General features: G+C 44.6%; 1 protein-coding gene across 3 annotated transcripts in view; it reads left to right on the top strand.

The window, feature by feature from the left end:
- Nucleotides 1-2,027: 2,027 nt before the first annotated feature.
- The window catches only part of SNX9 (sorting nexin 9), a 72,272-nt gene continuing 61,489 nt past the window's right edge, over nt 2,028-12,810 (top strand). Inside the window, exon 1 of one of the 3 annotated variants that reach the window (XM_074896506.1) lies at nt 2,028-2,220. In XM_074896506.1, coding sequence (XP_074752607.1) covers nt 2,209-2,220 — 12 coding nt within the window. In that variant the 5' untranslated portion in view covers nt 2,028-2,208. Of the gene's footprint in view, nt 2,221-11,525; nt 11,861-12,810 lie in introns of those variants that run through there. The other 2 variants (XM_074896507.1, XM_074896505.1) reach the window with 2 other exon arrangements.

The following is a 12,810-nucleotide window of genomic DNA, read 5'->3' as shown; positions in this document are numbered from 1 at the left end:
AAATTATGAAATAAAATGTAATCTGAAATTCTGCTTTCAAAGACTTTCAAGACAATTCACCTTCAAGAAGAGTTGGTTTTGCCCAGCAATAAAGAACAGCCACCTTCCTGGTGGAAGAAAGCCAGTGTTGCAGAATAAGCAATATGGCTTCCCAAATAAAAATAATCATGGAGGAAAATAAGCAGTAAATCTTTATAGTGTTATCTGGAGGAATTTCTGGTAGTAAGAATGTGGTTACTTGAACAGGCAAACATCTAAGACGTGGGTGGTTTCATACATACTCTTGCAAAACTCAGAGACTATTCAAGATTTTTATTCTATGCCTTGTCTAAACCTAAGCTTATTGCTGGGTTTTCGCAGCCAGGATCTCTGGTATTATAGGCTGGTAAACTCTCTCCACAACAGCATGGCTGCCTCAAACTGCCTATTGGGAATGGTTTCAGCAACATTATCATTCTCAAACTTTCCCCATGAATAGTTTAGGAGGGCACTAGTTAGCATGGGCCAAACTGGGGCCAGTGAACAATCTGATGGTTTATCTGCATGAATGATTGCATTTAACCTACCAATACAGACAGTCACAGAAGACTGTCAAACCTCTGGGATCTCTAGTCATAAAAAGAGTACTGTAGAGGCTTGGTTCTGCTTTGTTGGTATTAGCACAGGTATATTTTGCATGAATTGATGTTTGGAGCAACAGCAGTGTGCCAGTTCCACAGATTTTGTGACTTTGTGTTATCCAAATGGAGAATTTGTAACTGTCTCTGGAAGCACTTATGCTGAAGCTATGGAGAACCCCATGAGCTGTTTTACCATAAGGATTGCACAGTAAAATAGACGGTTCTCTTCCTGTTTGACCAATAAGACACTGATTTGAATTAAACAGGAATACACTTACACTGTGACATCCTTTATCAGTGCAGACAACTTTCTACTTAAGTGAAAGAATGGCCAAATAGTGGTACAAGAATACAAAGGTGACATCAACATACAGAAAAGATATGTTCTGTATGTTGATGTCACTCACAGCAAAGAATAAGCCCTAGAGAGCAAAGTGCAGCAGCAGCAGCATCCCTGCCAGGCCCCAGCCCTCTGCTGATTCAGGTTGTCACTGAGCCAACAGAGACTTTAACTGCGTAGTAATTAATCTACTGATGCTTTAAAACAAGACTGTGCCCACTCTCCTCGCTTGACTGGCTTACTGAAAGCCCACAGCAGAATCTGCTGGTTTAACTTTTCCACAGGTTGGTAACATTTGAATTATTTTGACATTGTGAAGGCTGGACTCTGCTAAGCAGGTAAGAAAAATAATAAATGCTATTAGGTTACTCTGAACTGTCTGTTGGGATCTGTGTCTCAGAATTCAACTGGTAGGAATAACAGCTATAAGGGTCAGTTATTTTGGAAAGACATTTGAAGTAAAAGCTGCTGGATGATGGGGATACCCAAACAAGGCATGTTGTCAGAGGAACACAGCTGAAAACAGCCTGAAGTGTCCCTTCTCACATCCCCTGTAATTAAACATAATAGAAGTCAAGATTTCTCTTCACACAAAACACTCATAAGAAGAACTTTACAAATTATAAAACGAGAAATGAGAGTAAATTACTCCAGAAGACAAAATCCAAGGCTGTAATACAGCCAGAGGCATTTGACCAAGGATGGCAAGCCACCAGCGACTGCTGCAGGGAAAACCACTGCAGATTTGGCTGCAGAGATGTTTCCAGGCAGTCAGCTGGTGCGAAGGGAACAGGCATCTACATGGACAGGAGTGGTCCCTGCTGGATCAGATCAGGGTATTCTGATTGCTGAGTTAAAGGAGCAGTCCTCTTTGTTTATTGGAAACACATCTATCTATCACGTTGGGTATAGGATACACATGAATGGATTTGTCTGGGTCAGGGAACATCTCTTAACTCCAGATGAACAACCTTTTTGCAGAAGTTCCTCTCTGCTTGTTCTTCCTCCTCTTTCAGATCACGCTACTGAGACGCTGGAGAGTTTAAGTCTATAAATCATCTGTCCTTGAGGAGAAGTCTACAATTATAACTGCTTTTGTGCAAGGAGGCTTCTGAGCAGCTGTAGCCTGAGAAAAAAAGAAACAAGCGGTTGTTGCCAGCTGGGGTCAAAGCCAAAGCTCAGCAGTGTTTGGTTGGGGACTGCTGAGGAGTGGTGAAGAGATCAGCAGTGAAAAAAATTGCCTGGAGGATGCAATCAAAGGTGGGTTTCTGTGTGTTGGGGAAAACAGCTTGGCAGGTTAGGAACCCACTGTAGGGACCAGGACCAGGGAAGGACCTGATTTTTATCTGTGTTGCAATTCCCTCACTGACTTACTCGCGGTGGTCTGCGGTGCCAAGGGCTTGCCTCTCTGCAGAGACACTGTGGACCTGAAAAAGTGCTAGGAACTCTTCTCTTCAATTTGACTGTCATTAAATATTCAAGGGAAAAGAAACGTCTGGGTCTGATGTGGAATTAAAGCTTCAAACTTGCCCTGAGAGTCAAAGAAAGAGACAGTTAAGAAGAATGACAGATGTGACAGCTATTGGAAAGGCAGGCAAAATGTTCAGTGTGGGTACGGTCCTGCACACAGAAGACTGTGATCGTAATTAGGATGGCCAGGGACTGTCACTATATTGTGGTAAAGCTATAAAAGTATAGTACAGCCCCACCTCACACCCCAGCAACCACCTCCTCCTCCCCCACAGGGCACCATGGGGTGGTCAGGATGGCTGGGAGAGCCTCACCTGTGAGGAGTGTGAAGGCAGCTGCCGGTGCAGAACTTAGAAACATTTCTGTTAGGATATCCAGAATTAAATTCGCATTCTGGAAAAATCGGTCAGGATGCTTGCAGGGAGAAAAAATCATGCACAGTAATGATCACATTTGCAAATGACAACCCAATTACTGAAGTAATATTATGGGGAAAACTTCTCATACTACCTGGAAATTCAATTAACGAATAAATTCCTTCATCCTGAAGCCCCCAAAATGCCTTGATAAAAACACAGACAAAGAAATGTAGTGAAGTGATAAATTGAGAACTGGAAGGAGAGCAGGCAGGTAGAGAGCTTGCAGTCATAGTGCTCCAAAACATCTGTTTGAACCATGGGGAAAAAAAATGGTGGATGTTGCATGCTCATGGTGGAAAACAAAGCTTGGAAACAGAAGATTCCCAAAACAAATTAGAAATATTAGCAGGTTTTGTGGCTCACTGCAGTGCTTAACAGGTTTTGTGGTGGTATTTGGGGTTTTTAAATGTCATATTAGAGTCAGATTTCCTCTTCCACTTGTTATCATAATCTTAAAGGGGCATCCTTTCAAGTTAACTCTTCTGTGACATTTTCTGTAGCAGCAGTATTTTATTCTTGTAAAATCCTTGGACTGATGTAGCAATGACAGGCAAATGCCAGCAACCTCATGATAAAGAACACCTTTTGGGTAAACACATTACCAGAGACAACCTGAATGATGTGATATGCTGAAAAAATGCACAGGTGAGGTTCAAGCAAATCAGAAGGTACTTTGATACAGCAGATCCTTTTTTTGTCCTCAGCATTTGTTAGGTAAACTCACTGCAATGGACTCTAAATGTCAGCTGTTGTTGGATAGCATCATGCTTTTTTATTTCTTCAGTGGCTGTTGCTGATGTCAAGAGCAGCTGTGTTCAGTCTTTTTTCTTAAAAAAAAAGAAAAAGAAAAAAAATAGTAGAGCTTAGCATTTGAAAAAAATTGGCCTTGTGTGGCTGACCACAGGCAGGGCACATGACTGAGTGCTGCATCTGCTCTGTCCCACTTCAGCTGAAACAGTTTGGACAAGAATATTCTGTCAATTTAAAGAGGAACTCTCAATTTACAGAATGCATTTAGAGCTCCTCATTGCAGCAAGCTTCAAATTTTACCCCCTACCAACAAAATAAGAAAATCTGTACTCTGGAAAAGGGAGTTGCAGAATTTACTCCTTCTGTTTCCTCTCTCTAACCATAGTGTAAGGGTCAGATTTCCAGGAAATATTTGTAGATTTTTGGACATCTGCCTTTCCAGGGTAGCTAGAACTACCTCTAGGGCTGTTTCTGGTAATTTGAAGAAAGAAGTGCCAGCTAGTTTGAACATCTTAATACTTGCATGCAGAAAGATATGAAGCACTTAAATCCCTAAGGTATCATTTTCAGTTTAGTACTGGTAATAAATTAAATGCTTGAATAGACTTATTGGCCTTGCTAGTAATAGCAGGTTTTTCAAAAATATTTGAATACCTACTCCTATAAGGTATCTTGGAACTGCCACCTATCTAATACTCCTACTAATGAATGATCCTGTGCCCTGCAACCAAAGAAAAATGCTTTTCAGCAAAACCTAATCTGAGACAAAAAAAATTCATAGATACTTGAAATTTTCTGACCTGCCCACAGTTGCATAATTTCCTCAACAGCAATGCAAGGTATGCAGCCTACAAAGCCTCTTTTGTAGCCCATCATCTAGCCACAGGCTTTGCTATTTCTTCTACTGTACATTATTATCTCTTCACTAGGATAGCATGGTCTTTGGTCTTTATTGGCTGCAATGTGCAAAAATGAATCACAAAATGTAGGGTAAAAAGGAACCTCAAGATTCCAAGCTCCTTCCTCAAGACAGGAAAAACTATATAAAAGGACTATGCCTAGTTATAGTATAATGAAATTCATGAAAGCTTTTACTTTCTCTCTTTTCCTTATCCCCTTCTGGGCTTGTCTGGGCTAGAAGACAGTTTATGTGCTAGAGATCTAACATGGGTTGACACAAGAGAGAAATATATGTGCACTAGAAAGAGGCTTCATAACTCTTCCTCTAGCTGCAGGACACCTTAACTCTGCTAGAGAAGATGCAGATGAACAATAGCTCCTGGAAATTAATATTGCTTTGCATTTTCTTTGGAGCAGTTATCGTCACCTTGACCTATGTTCATTAAAGATGGGCTCATGAATGCTGGGGGGCTGCTGATCAGCAGCTTCTTTCTATGAAGTAATTTCATTGTTAATTATTTCTATAGGAAACAATGGCTCAAAACAAGATTTAAGGGGTAAAGGACATTAAGGCCTGGTTTAGTCTTTCAGTGATCTCACCGTATAAATGCCACAGGATTGAATTTCTTGTCTATGGAAACAGTCAGCTAGAGACACCCAAATTTCCGTGATGAAAACACAAAAAAATGTAAGGAAGTAATAAATCTGTTAGAATTGGAAAAACACAAGCAGTTCGAAAATTCAGAATCACATTACTCCAAAAAAAATCTGTCCATGTCATGGGGAAAAAAGTGTGAGTAAATGCTGTGTTCTGGAATGACGGACAGCAAATATTAAACCACGGATACAACACATCCAAGATTTGTGTTGGTCAAGTCAGTAAAATTATAATTCTTACTTTTATAAGGGAGAACACCTAGATTAGTTTATTTACAGTAAAAAGCAAACAATTATGACAAACAGCATTTTTCCATAGGGTCTGCAGCTTTGCATGATCACTATCACAATGCAGAGCAAAGCATGCCTTATGATGGTTTGATACTGGCCGTGCTGTTAATTTGGATGTAAATGCAATATATGGCAAGTGTCCATAGATTTGCTCCTACTTTCATTAAGCTGTCTGGAAAAGTGCAGCCTGGTGCTATGCTGGCAGACTCATAGAGTCTCTCCATAGAAGCTCAGAGGCTGGAGCAAGAGGGCTCAGATCTCTCAGGTTAGTCCTGCAGCCTTCTATAGCTTTCTCCTCAATGAGCTAGCTCCTCAGTGAGGAGGAATAACTGGACCATCATCTAGATGTGACTGCAAAGAACAATTAGTTACATCTGTCATGGTTTAACCTCTGTCAGCAGCTAAGCACCACCCAGGCGCTTGCTCGCTCCCCTCAGAGTGGGTTGGGGGAGAATTGGAAGGGTAAAAGTGAGAAAACATGTGGGTTGAGATAAAGACAGCTTAATGGGTAAAGCAAAAGCTGCACATGCAAGCAAAGCAAAACAAGTTCATTCACTGCTTCCCATCGGCAGTCAGGTGTTCAGCCATCCCCAGGAAAGCAGGGCTCCATGACATGTAACAGTTCCTTGGGAAGACAAACACCATAATTCCGAACGTCCCCCCCTTTCCTTCCTTCTTCTTTCCCCAGCTTTATGCTGAGCGTGCATGACATCATATAGTATGGAATATTCCTTTGGTCAGTTGGGGTCAGCTGTCTCAGCTGTGTCCCCTCCCAACTCCTTGTGCACCCCAGCTCGCTTGACCAGAAAAGGCTTTGTCTCTGTGTAAGCACTGCTCAGCAATAACAAAAACATCTCTGTATTATCCATACTGTTTCCAGCACAAAATTTCATTTACAAAGCTTGAAGGTCCAGTCACTTGAAGAAAATAACTTTATCCCAGCCAAAACCAGCACATCTTTAGTATCACTAGTGGTCTGTGTGTTGGAAGACAATTTGGGTGCAATCCTTGGCTTCTTAATGTTGACAGGACTTTATCATAGATGTACCTGTCCATGTAATCGAATACACAGCAGATCAACATGCCTCTTCTGTTGCTTTGCCTGTTGAGACCGCAGTCCCCTGGGATGGCAGGGTATGGCAGCTGGCAGAGCCCTTCCACCACAACAAGAAAAAATGGAAATAACCCACAGGCAGTCAGCACTCTGGATTGGTCAGTAGCCATAAGAATCAATAGTGCTTGTGGTATGTCATTTTTGCTAAAGCTAGCAAACAGCAAAACAGAAACATTTATACTTTTTTAAATATTCTTTTTACTAATCTGTATTCCATTTCTCAGGAAACCTGAGTTCAAAACCTATTGCCCTCAGCACTCTTGCACTGAAACTCAAACAAATATCAAGTATGAACAAAAAATCCAAATGCAAACCAATTAAAGTGCATGATACATATGCATGCAGAAGTATCCTAGCTCAGCTATAAGCATATCCATTATAATACCAATCAGTGTACAGGTCAGAAGGGAATGCAAAAAGTAAGAATGATATTAGTGTTAGATGTTTCAGGAAATCTGTTTTATTCCTTGCACAAGAAAGCATGATTTGTTGTATTGTTTCTTTCAAGGCTTATAGTGCTAAAAAAATGCATACATCTATCACTGATTATTCTGCTGTAAAGGCAGGAGAAAGAAGAGTAGAACTGGTCAAAACATTTGTTACATTTAAAGGAGAAAAGGGAGAAAAAATGTTGTTTCACACGCTATTATCTAAAGAAAGAACATCGTGACCAAGCAACCTCCTAACTGTTGCAGCCATGGCACTCATCCATAAAGATCTGCACTAGGTGTTTAATCCACACATCCCCTGCTCCCTTGAGACTGACCAGATTTGCACTGAAACATGACCTTTGCAATCAGCTTCACAAAAAAAGGAAAAAGTGCTCTCAAATAATTAATAGTGTCCAAAAGCATATTGCAACATCATTTTGTCTCTGGAACACCCACACTTCTTTTTCAGTGTAGTTTTTTTCACATCTTCAATGGTCAGCTGCTTTTTTAATGGATTTTTAAAGAGAAAATTGAGTCCAGGGAGTCTACCATAATTTAAATGGTCCGATTCACAAAGATGTATTAAAAAAACCCCAGCACCCTCAGAGTATGGAATTTAGCATGACGTAGCATCACACTTTTCCTCCAGTGTAAAGAAAACAGTGTATTCACACACAGCACAAAACCATTTAAAAATATTTAAACATATGGTTTACATATTAAAAATGTAACTATGGCAAATCAGAACTTACCTTGGAAAAGGCCCACGTGGTATGCCACAGTTCAGATAATAATGGCATCTGATTACCAGCTCTAAGGAAACAAAACCCTGAAGTCAAAAGCAAATGTGTGAAGCACAGTTTTTCTCAGAACTGCCTATTCAGAGTCAAATACAGAGACTGAAAAATTCAGAGGAATTTGAGTGCATTTTTCTAAAGCAGCTTTTATAAACTAGAGAAGTCTTAACCTAACATCCTACACTATTTCAGGACTGGCTACCTTACTGGTTTGATAGTGATCTTCCATCACCAGGTGCAAAGTAGGATTGGAAAGTGCGTCAGCGATCTCTTGAGCACCATTTTAAACTGCCACGTAAAGTTCTGGGTAGACAAGAGTCTATCAAGCTTTGGTGCAAATACCATATGATTCAAGAGTGCACGGCCTATCCGGCCAAAGGCTCCCAACATACAATAAAGGAAAATAATAGTATTTTTTCCTTAGAACATGTTTCATTAAATGTGTTTTTCAGATAGGATTTGCAAATGATGCCATGCTGTACAGAGCAATGCACAAACAGGATGCAGCAGCTGCTCCCCTGTTGCTCTGTGCAGATAACATTAACTTTCATGGATGTGGCAGCTCCTGTTGTTCTCTGTCCAATTTTGGAGGAGGGGAGGAGAGAAGATAGGAGGAAGCACTATCTTATCTATATTGCTCTCTGAAAAACTTCTCAGAAATGCCAAAGAAATGGTGTTAACCCAGCTCTGAAACAGAAATGCTGGTCAGCTGAGAGAAAACACAATGACACCCAGAGGACTTCTTGGGCAGAGGTAGGTGAAGCTGTGTGGGTATGATTTCTGAAGATGAAGAAGACGCTACTACTATTTTTGATTTCTAAACTAAGTCATTCCTTAAACAGTTCATTTTAAGGGTTTGGAAATACGAAATCTCTACCTCTTCTTAAAACAAGAAGTGTATCAGGTGATTAAGGTAAACATGACAATTCAAAGGAGTAAGAAAAGTTTGAAATATTTTTGTAATTACTCCCTAGTCATTATTAGACTTTCCTGATTACTGTAGTTTCAAATCTTGAGCTAAAAGTACGTAGTGAGGAACTGATATTATTGTACACACCATGCTGACAGCCTCTCAGCCAATTAAAAAAAAATAAATCGCTTTTAACTTTTTAAAACACCTTTGAAAATAAAGACCTAAGACAACACACCTCTCAGTATGCCTTCTGCAAAGAGTTTGGAAATACATGTATTTGACAGGCTGTTCCATTTCCAAAGTTGTTGCCACTGAAGATAATAATTATTCTTCAGAATTCCTCCACAGCTGTGGTAAATGCCTCAGGGCCACCTGAGTCACCCTGGTGCATCACCTAGGTAATGCTAAGGCACAGCCTCCTGGCAGGAAGAAATCCAAGGTGTATCACCTCAAGGAGCTCCTGAGGACAGTAGCTTAGAAACACAAACCATAATTCTTTCTCCAGATGGTTTTCAGCTTGAAGGTTATCTGAATAACCTTATTTTTTCTTTATCATTCGCCACCAAGCTTTCGTAAGTCAGAACATACAAGGTCACTGACTTTCCATGACCTTGAAGCTACAGGCAAGCCTTGCCCAGCAGAGAACAGTATTCGGCAAATGTTCTCCACGTCCTTTCTCAGAGTCCATCTTTAATTAAAACATTTTCATAGTGCTGTTGGCAGGAGCTTTTGATGAGGCTCTGCAACAGATCACTTCTCACTGAACTCTGCTGCAGCAGTTGTTCCTGGGAACTACTGCTGACGAGTTAAATGCAAAAATACATACTTAGTAGAACTCTGTAGAGAGAACACTAAAAAAAAAAGTCACTTATGTGCTGAGTAAGGGATTTTCTTCTGCTATTGTTGTTTTTTTTTTCTGAGGTGGAGATATTTAACTATTATAGCATACATGGGGGCTTTAGTACAAAGCGAATAATGAGCCAACTTTGTTTGAAAGCTGATAAGCTCCACGCATAGCACTGGACTTCCAACCTACCAAATGCTTCAGTAAGTAAACTACCCCACTGAAGCCGCTGAAGATTTCTTATATATCTAGTGCTAAGCAAACATCTAGTCTTAATTAACTGGGACTCACCTTGGCAGCAGAAAATTAACTAATTTAGAGGGTTTTGGAAATTTTAGGTGATTTCATTAGCAATTTGTTGATTTAGCCCTTAGTGTTAAGCAATAATAAAGCTTGCAGCTAAGAAGAGATACGTTTATTTGCAATCCAAAGTGACTACTAAGAATGTCTTTGTTAACATAAGAATTAATGGCAATTAATTGCAAATAGTGTTGGAAAGATCCCATCGAAAATAATTTTCCCAGAACATTCCCTCACCCTGAAAAAAACATTAATGTTTCCTTCATCTCTCAGACTTGTCAAGCAAGACTTATTTTTAGGAGTACTTCATAGTGAAATACTGTACACTGGAGATTTTAAGCGTATAGAGAGGCTGAATAAATCATGACTTTGTTCTTCATTCCCCAGACAGCAAGCAGCGCTCTGTTTACCCGTACTGGTTAGCAGCTGTAGACGAAGCTTTCCTGGCAGTTGTTCTGACAGCAGGTAGAGAATGACAGAGACTCAAGCTTATACAAAAGCCACAAGTTTATTATAAATCACATAGCAAACCGTAGCATCTGGTGAATGAATAGAGGGTGCTTCACATACCTATCAGTTGGGGATCCCTAAACAAGACAATGCTGGGTCTCTTGACTTCATGCCTCTATCCATTTTATAAGATGCTTGCTGGTTGACCAGATCACAACATACAACGTTGGAAAGATTGTTAGCAAGAAGGTGGAAGAGCGGGGTCCCTTAGTACAGAGATGAAGGTGGCTTCAGAGAGTTTTGCTACTACAGCGGATGAATCATTTCGGTCACCTGAGAAGTGCTGGTGACTGAACAGCCAGCTGGCTTGCTCTTAGTTCCTCATCCTCACTCTCCATAGACACTATTTCACTGGTCCGATTTGAAATTTTTTTTCCAACTTAAAACAACTGTGAGAGTTATTTTTCTCTTTTAATAACGCTGTCTCACTGATAAACTATATATAGCAATAGCAGAGGAGAAGCATGTAATTTCTATGGACAAGGAAATGCAGATCTAAAGAGTTGTGCAGCTTCCCCACAGCCTCCCTGCCTCTTCAGACTCTCCTTGTCAGTCCTGACAATGACACCATCTATTTTCTTCTGCAGAAAGGAAACATCTCCTTATCCCAGGCCAACCCCTAGACATACACGGCCGAGAAGCTGCGCTGCTTTTCGTATGGCGCAGTACCTTGGGCAATCAGGGCCACAGGATTTCCCCATCCCCTTTGTTTTAGCCTCCCAGCAAGTCTCTCCTGCAGGCTGGGCAGCAAGTGGGGTCACGGTTAGTTTTGATGAGACGGTCGGTGGTAGAGGGCCGGGCAGGAACGGTTCCGACCCTGACCAGCTCCGGGATGTCGTTTTCTACTACGCCAAGGCCCGGCTGAAAGAAGGGGTCAGGGACAACGCACACCGCACTCACAGCTGCAGAGGGAGCCTGGCCGAGGAAAAATTGCTCTCCTTGCTTCGAAATTTCTGTTCAAAAGCAACCGAGGGGTAGATGCGGTCTTTCTGCGCGCCCTCTCCCCCACGCGAGCGGGAGCGTGAGGGCAAACGCTGACTACAAGGCGAAGCCGCTGAAGGCACCGGCGGACGAGGGCGGGGGGGGGGGAGGCCGGTCCCAACCCGGCGGCAGCGGGGCCACGTCCGCCCGCGCCCGCACCCCGGGGACCGACCGGGGCGGCTCGACCGGGGCTCCCCGCCGCGCCGCGGGTCCCTCCCTCCAGCCCTGACCGAGCGGCTGGGGACAAACGGCCCCCGGGTGCCGAGCCGAGCTGGGGGAAGGGGCGGCCGGGAGTGTGGGGAGGGGGCACGGCCGGGCGGCTACATCAGCCCCCGCCCGCCCAGAGCCGGGGCTGGCTGCTGAGCCGCCCCACGGCCCCCAGGCGGCGGCGGCAGCGACTGGGGGACGCTGAGGAGGAGCCGCCTGCGCGGCCCAGCGGCGGCGGCGGGCGGGCCGGACACACCGACCGAGCAGCCGCGGCCCGCGGCGGGGAGGGGAGACCGGCAGCGCCATGGCCACCAAGGTGAGCAGCCCCCGGCGCGGCCCGGGGGGTCGTGAGGCGGCTCCGGGGCGCCCCCTGCGCCGAGCCCCCGGGCACCGAGCAGGCCCGGCGGAGGGGCTCGGCGGGCAGCAGCCCCTCTCGGCTGCGGGCGACCGGGAGGGAGGGCCCCCCGGGGGACGGGCTGCGTCTCGGGGGTCGGGGGAGCCAGTCCCCTCCCCGGCGGCGGGAGGGAGGGGAGGGGAGGACGGGGCCGCCCGCTCCCGCCGCGCCGCGCTGCGCTCGGGCCTCGCCGCCGCTGCCCGGCCCCTGCGGGCGGCGCGGAGGGCTCGGCGGGGCAGCGCCAACTCCGGGGCAGGGGAAAGTTGTTTTCTGCTTTTTGTCCGCCCCGCCGTCTCCCCTGCTCGCCCAGCTGTCCCCCGCCCTCGGCTCGCCCGGAGCGACTGTGGGGCTGAAAAGCTGCCGGAGGCCGAGGGCTGCTCCTCCCGCTGCCCAGGCGCCCCTGCCCCGCTTCCACCGTGCCCCGCGGAGCGCGGCGGTGGCGGGGAAAGGCCTGGGCCGCCGGCGGGCCCTGACGCCCGGGCGGGGGCCGGGGCGCCCCGGCTGCCTCGCACCCCCCGGCCGCCCGCGGCATGAGGGCAGCTGATGCAGACCCCCTCGAGCGGCATCCAGGGGGTGGGTGTGTGCTGCGTCCCGGGCCGGAGCCCGGTCCGTAGTGTGCGACAGCGTAATAGTAGGTAGGGTCTGGTTGTTAAAAAACAAATAAAATAAAAAAAGCAGGAAGTGAAATTATTTTGTTCCGTTCTTCAACAGTATCTGCTAGGAATGCAACAGTCAAAATCAGACCATCCTATCTGAAACTGGCCTCTTTCTAAATTAACAGTATTTATTTGCTATATTGGTTGACCATCTCTGCTTGTGTAGGTGTGAGTTAACACCCACCAGCAAATGTCATCTGTAAGTTGGCTAAATAC

This window comes from Athene noctua, chromosome 1 (assembly GCF_965140245.1).
Source record: "Athene noctua chromosome 1, bAthNoc1.hap1.1, whole genome shotgun sequence".
Taxonomy (NCBI): Eukaryota; Metazoa; Chordata; class Aves; order Strigiformes; family Strigidae; genus Athene; species Athene noctua.
Note: the sequence above shows the minus strand (reverse complement) of the source record. Positions and strands in the feature narration are given on the sequence as shown.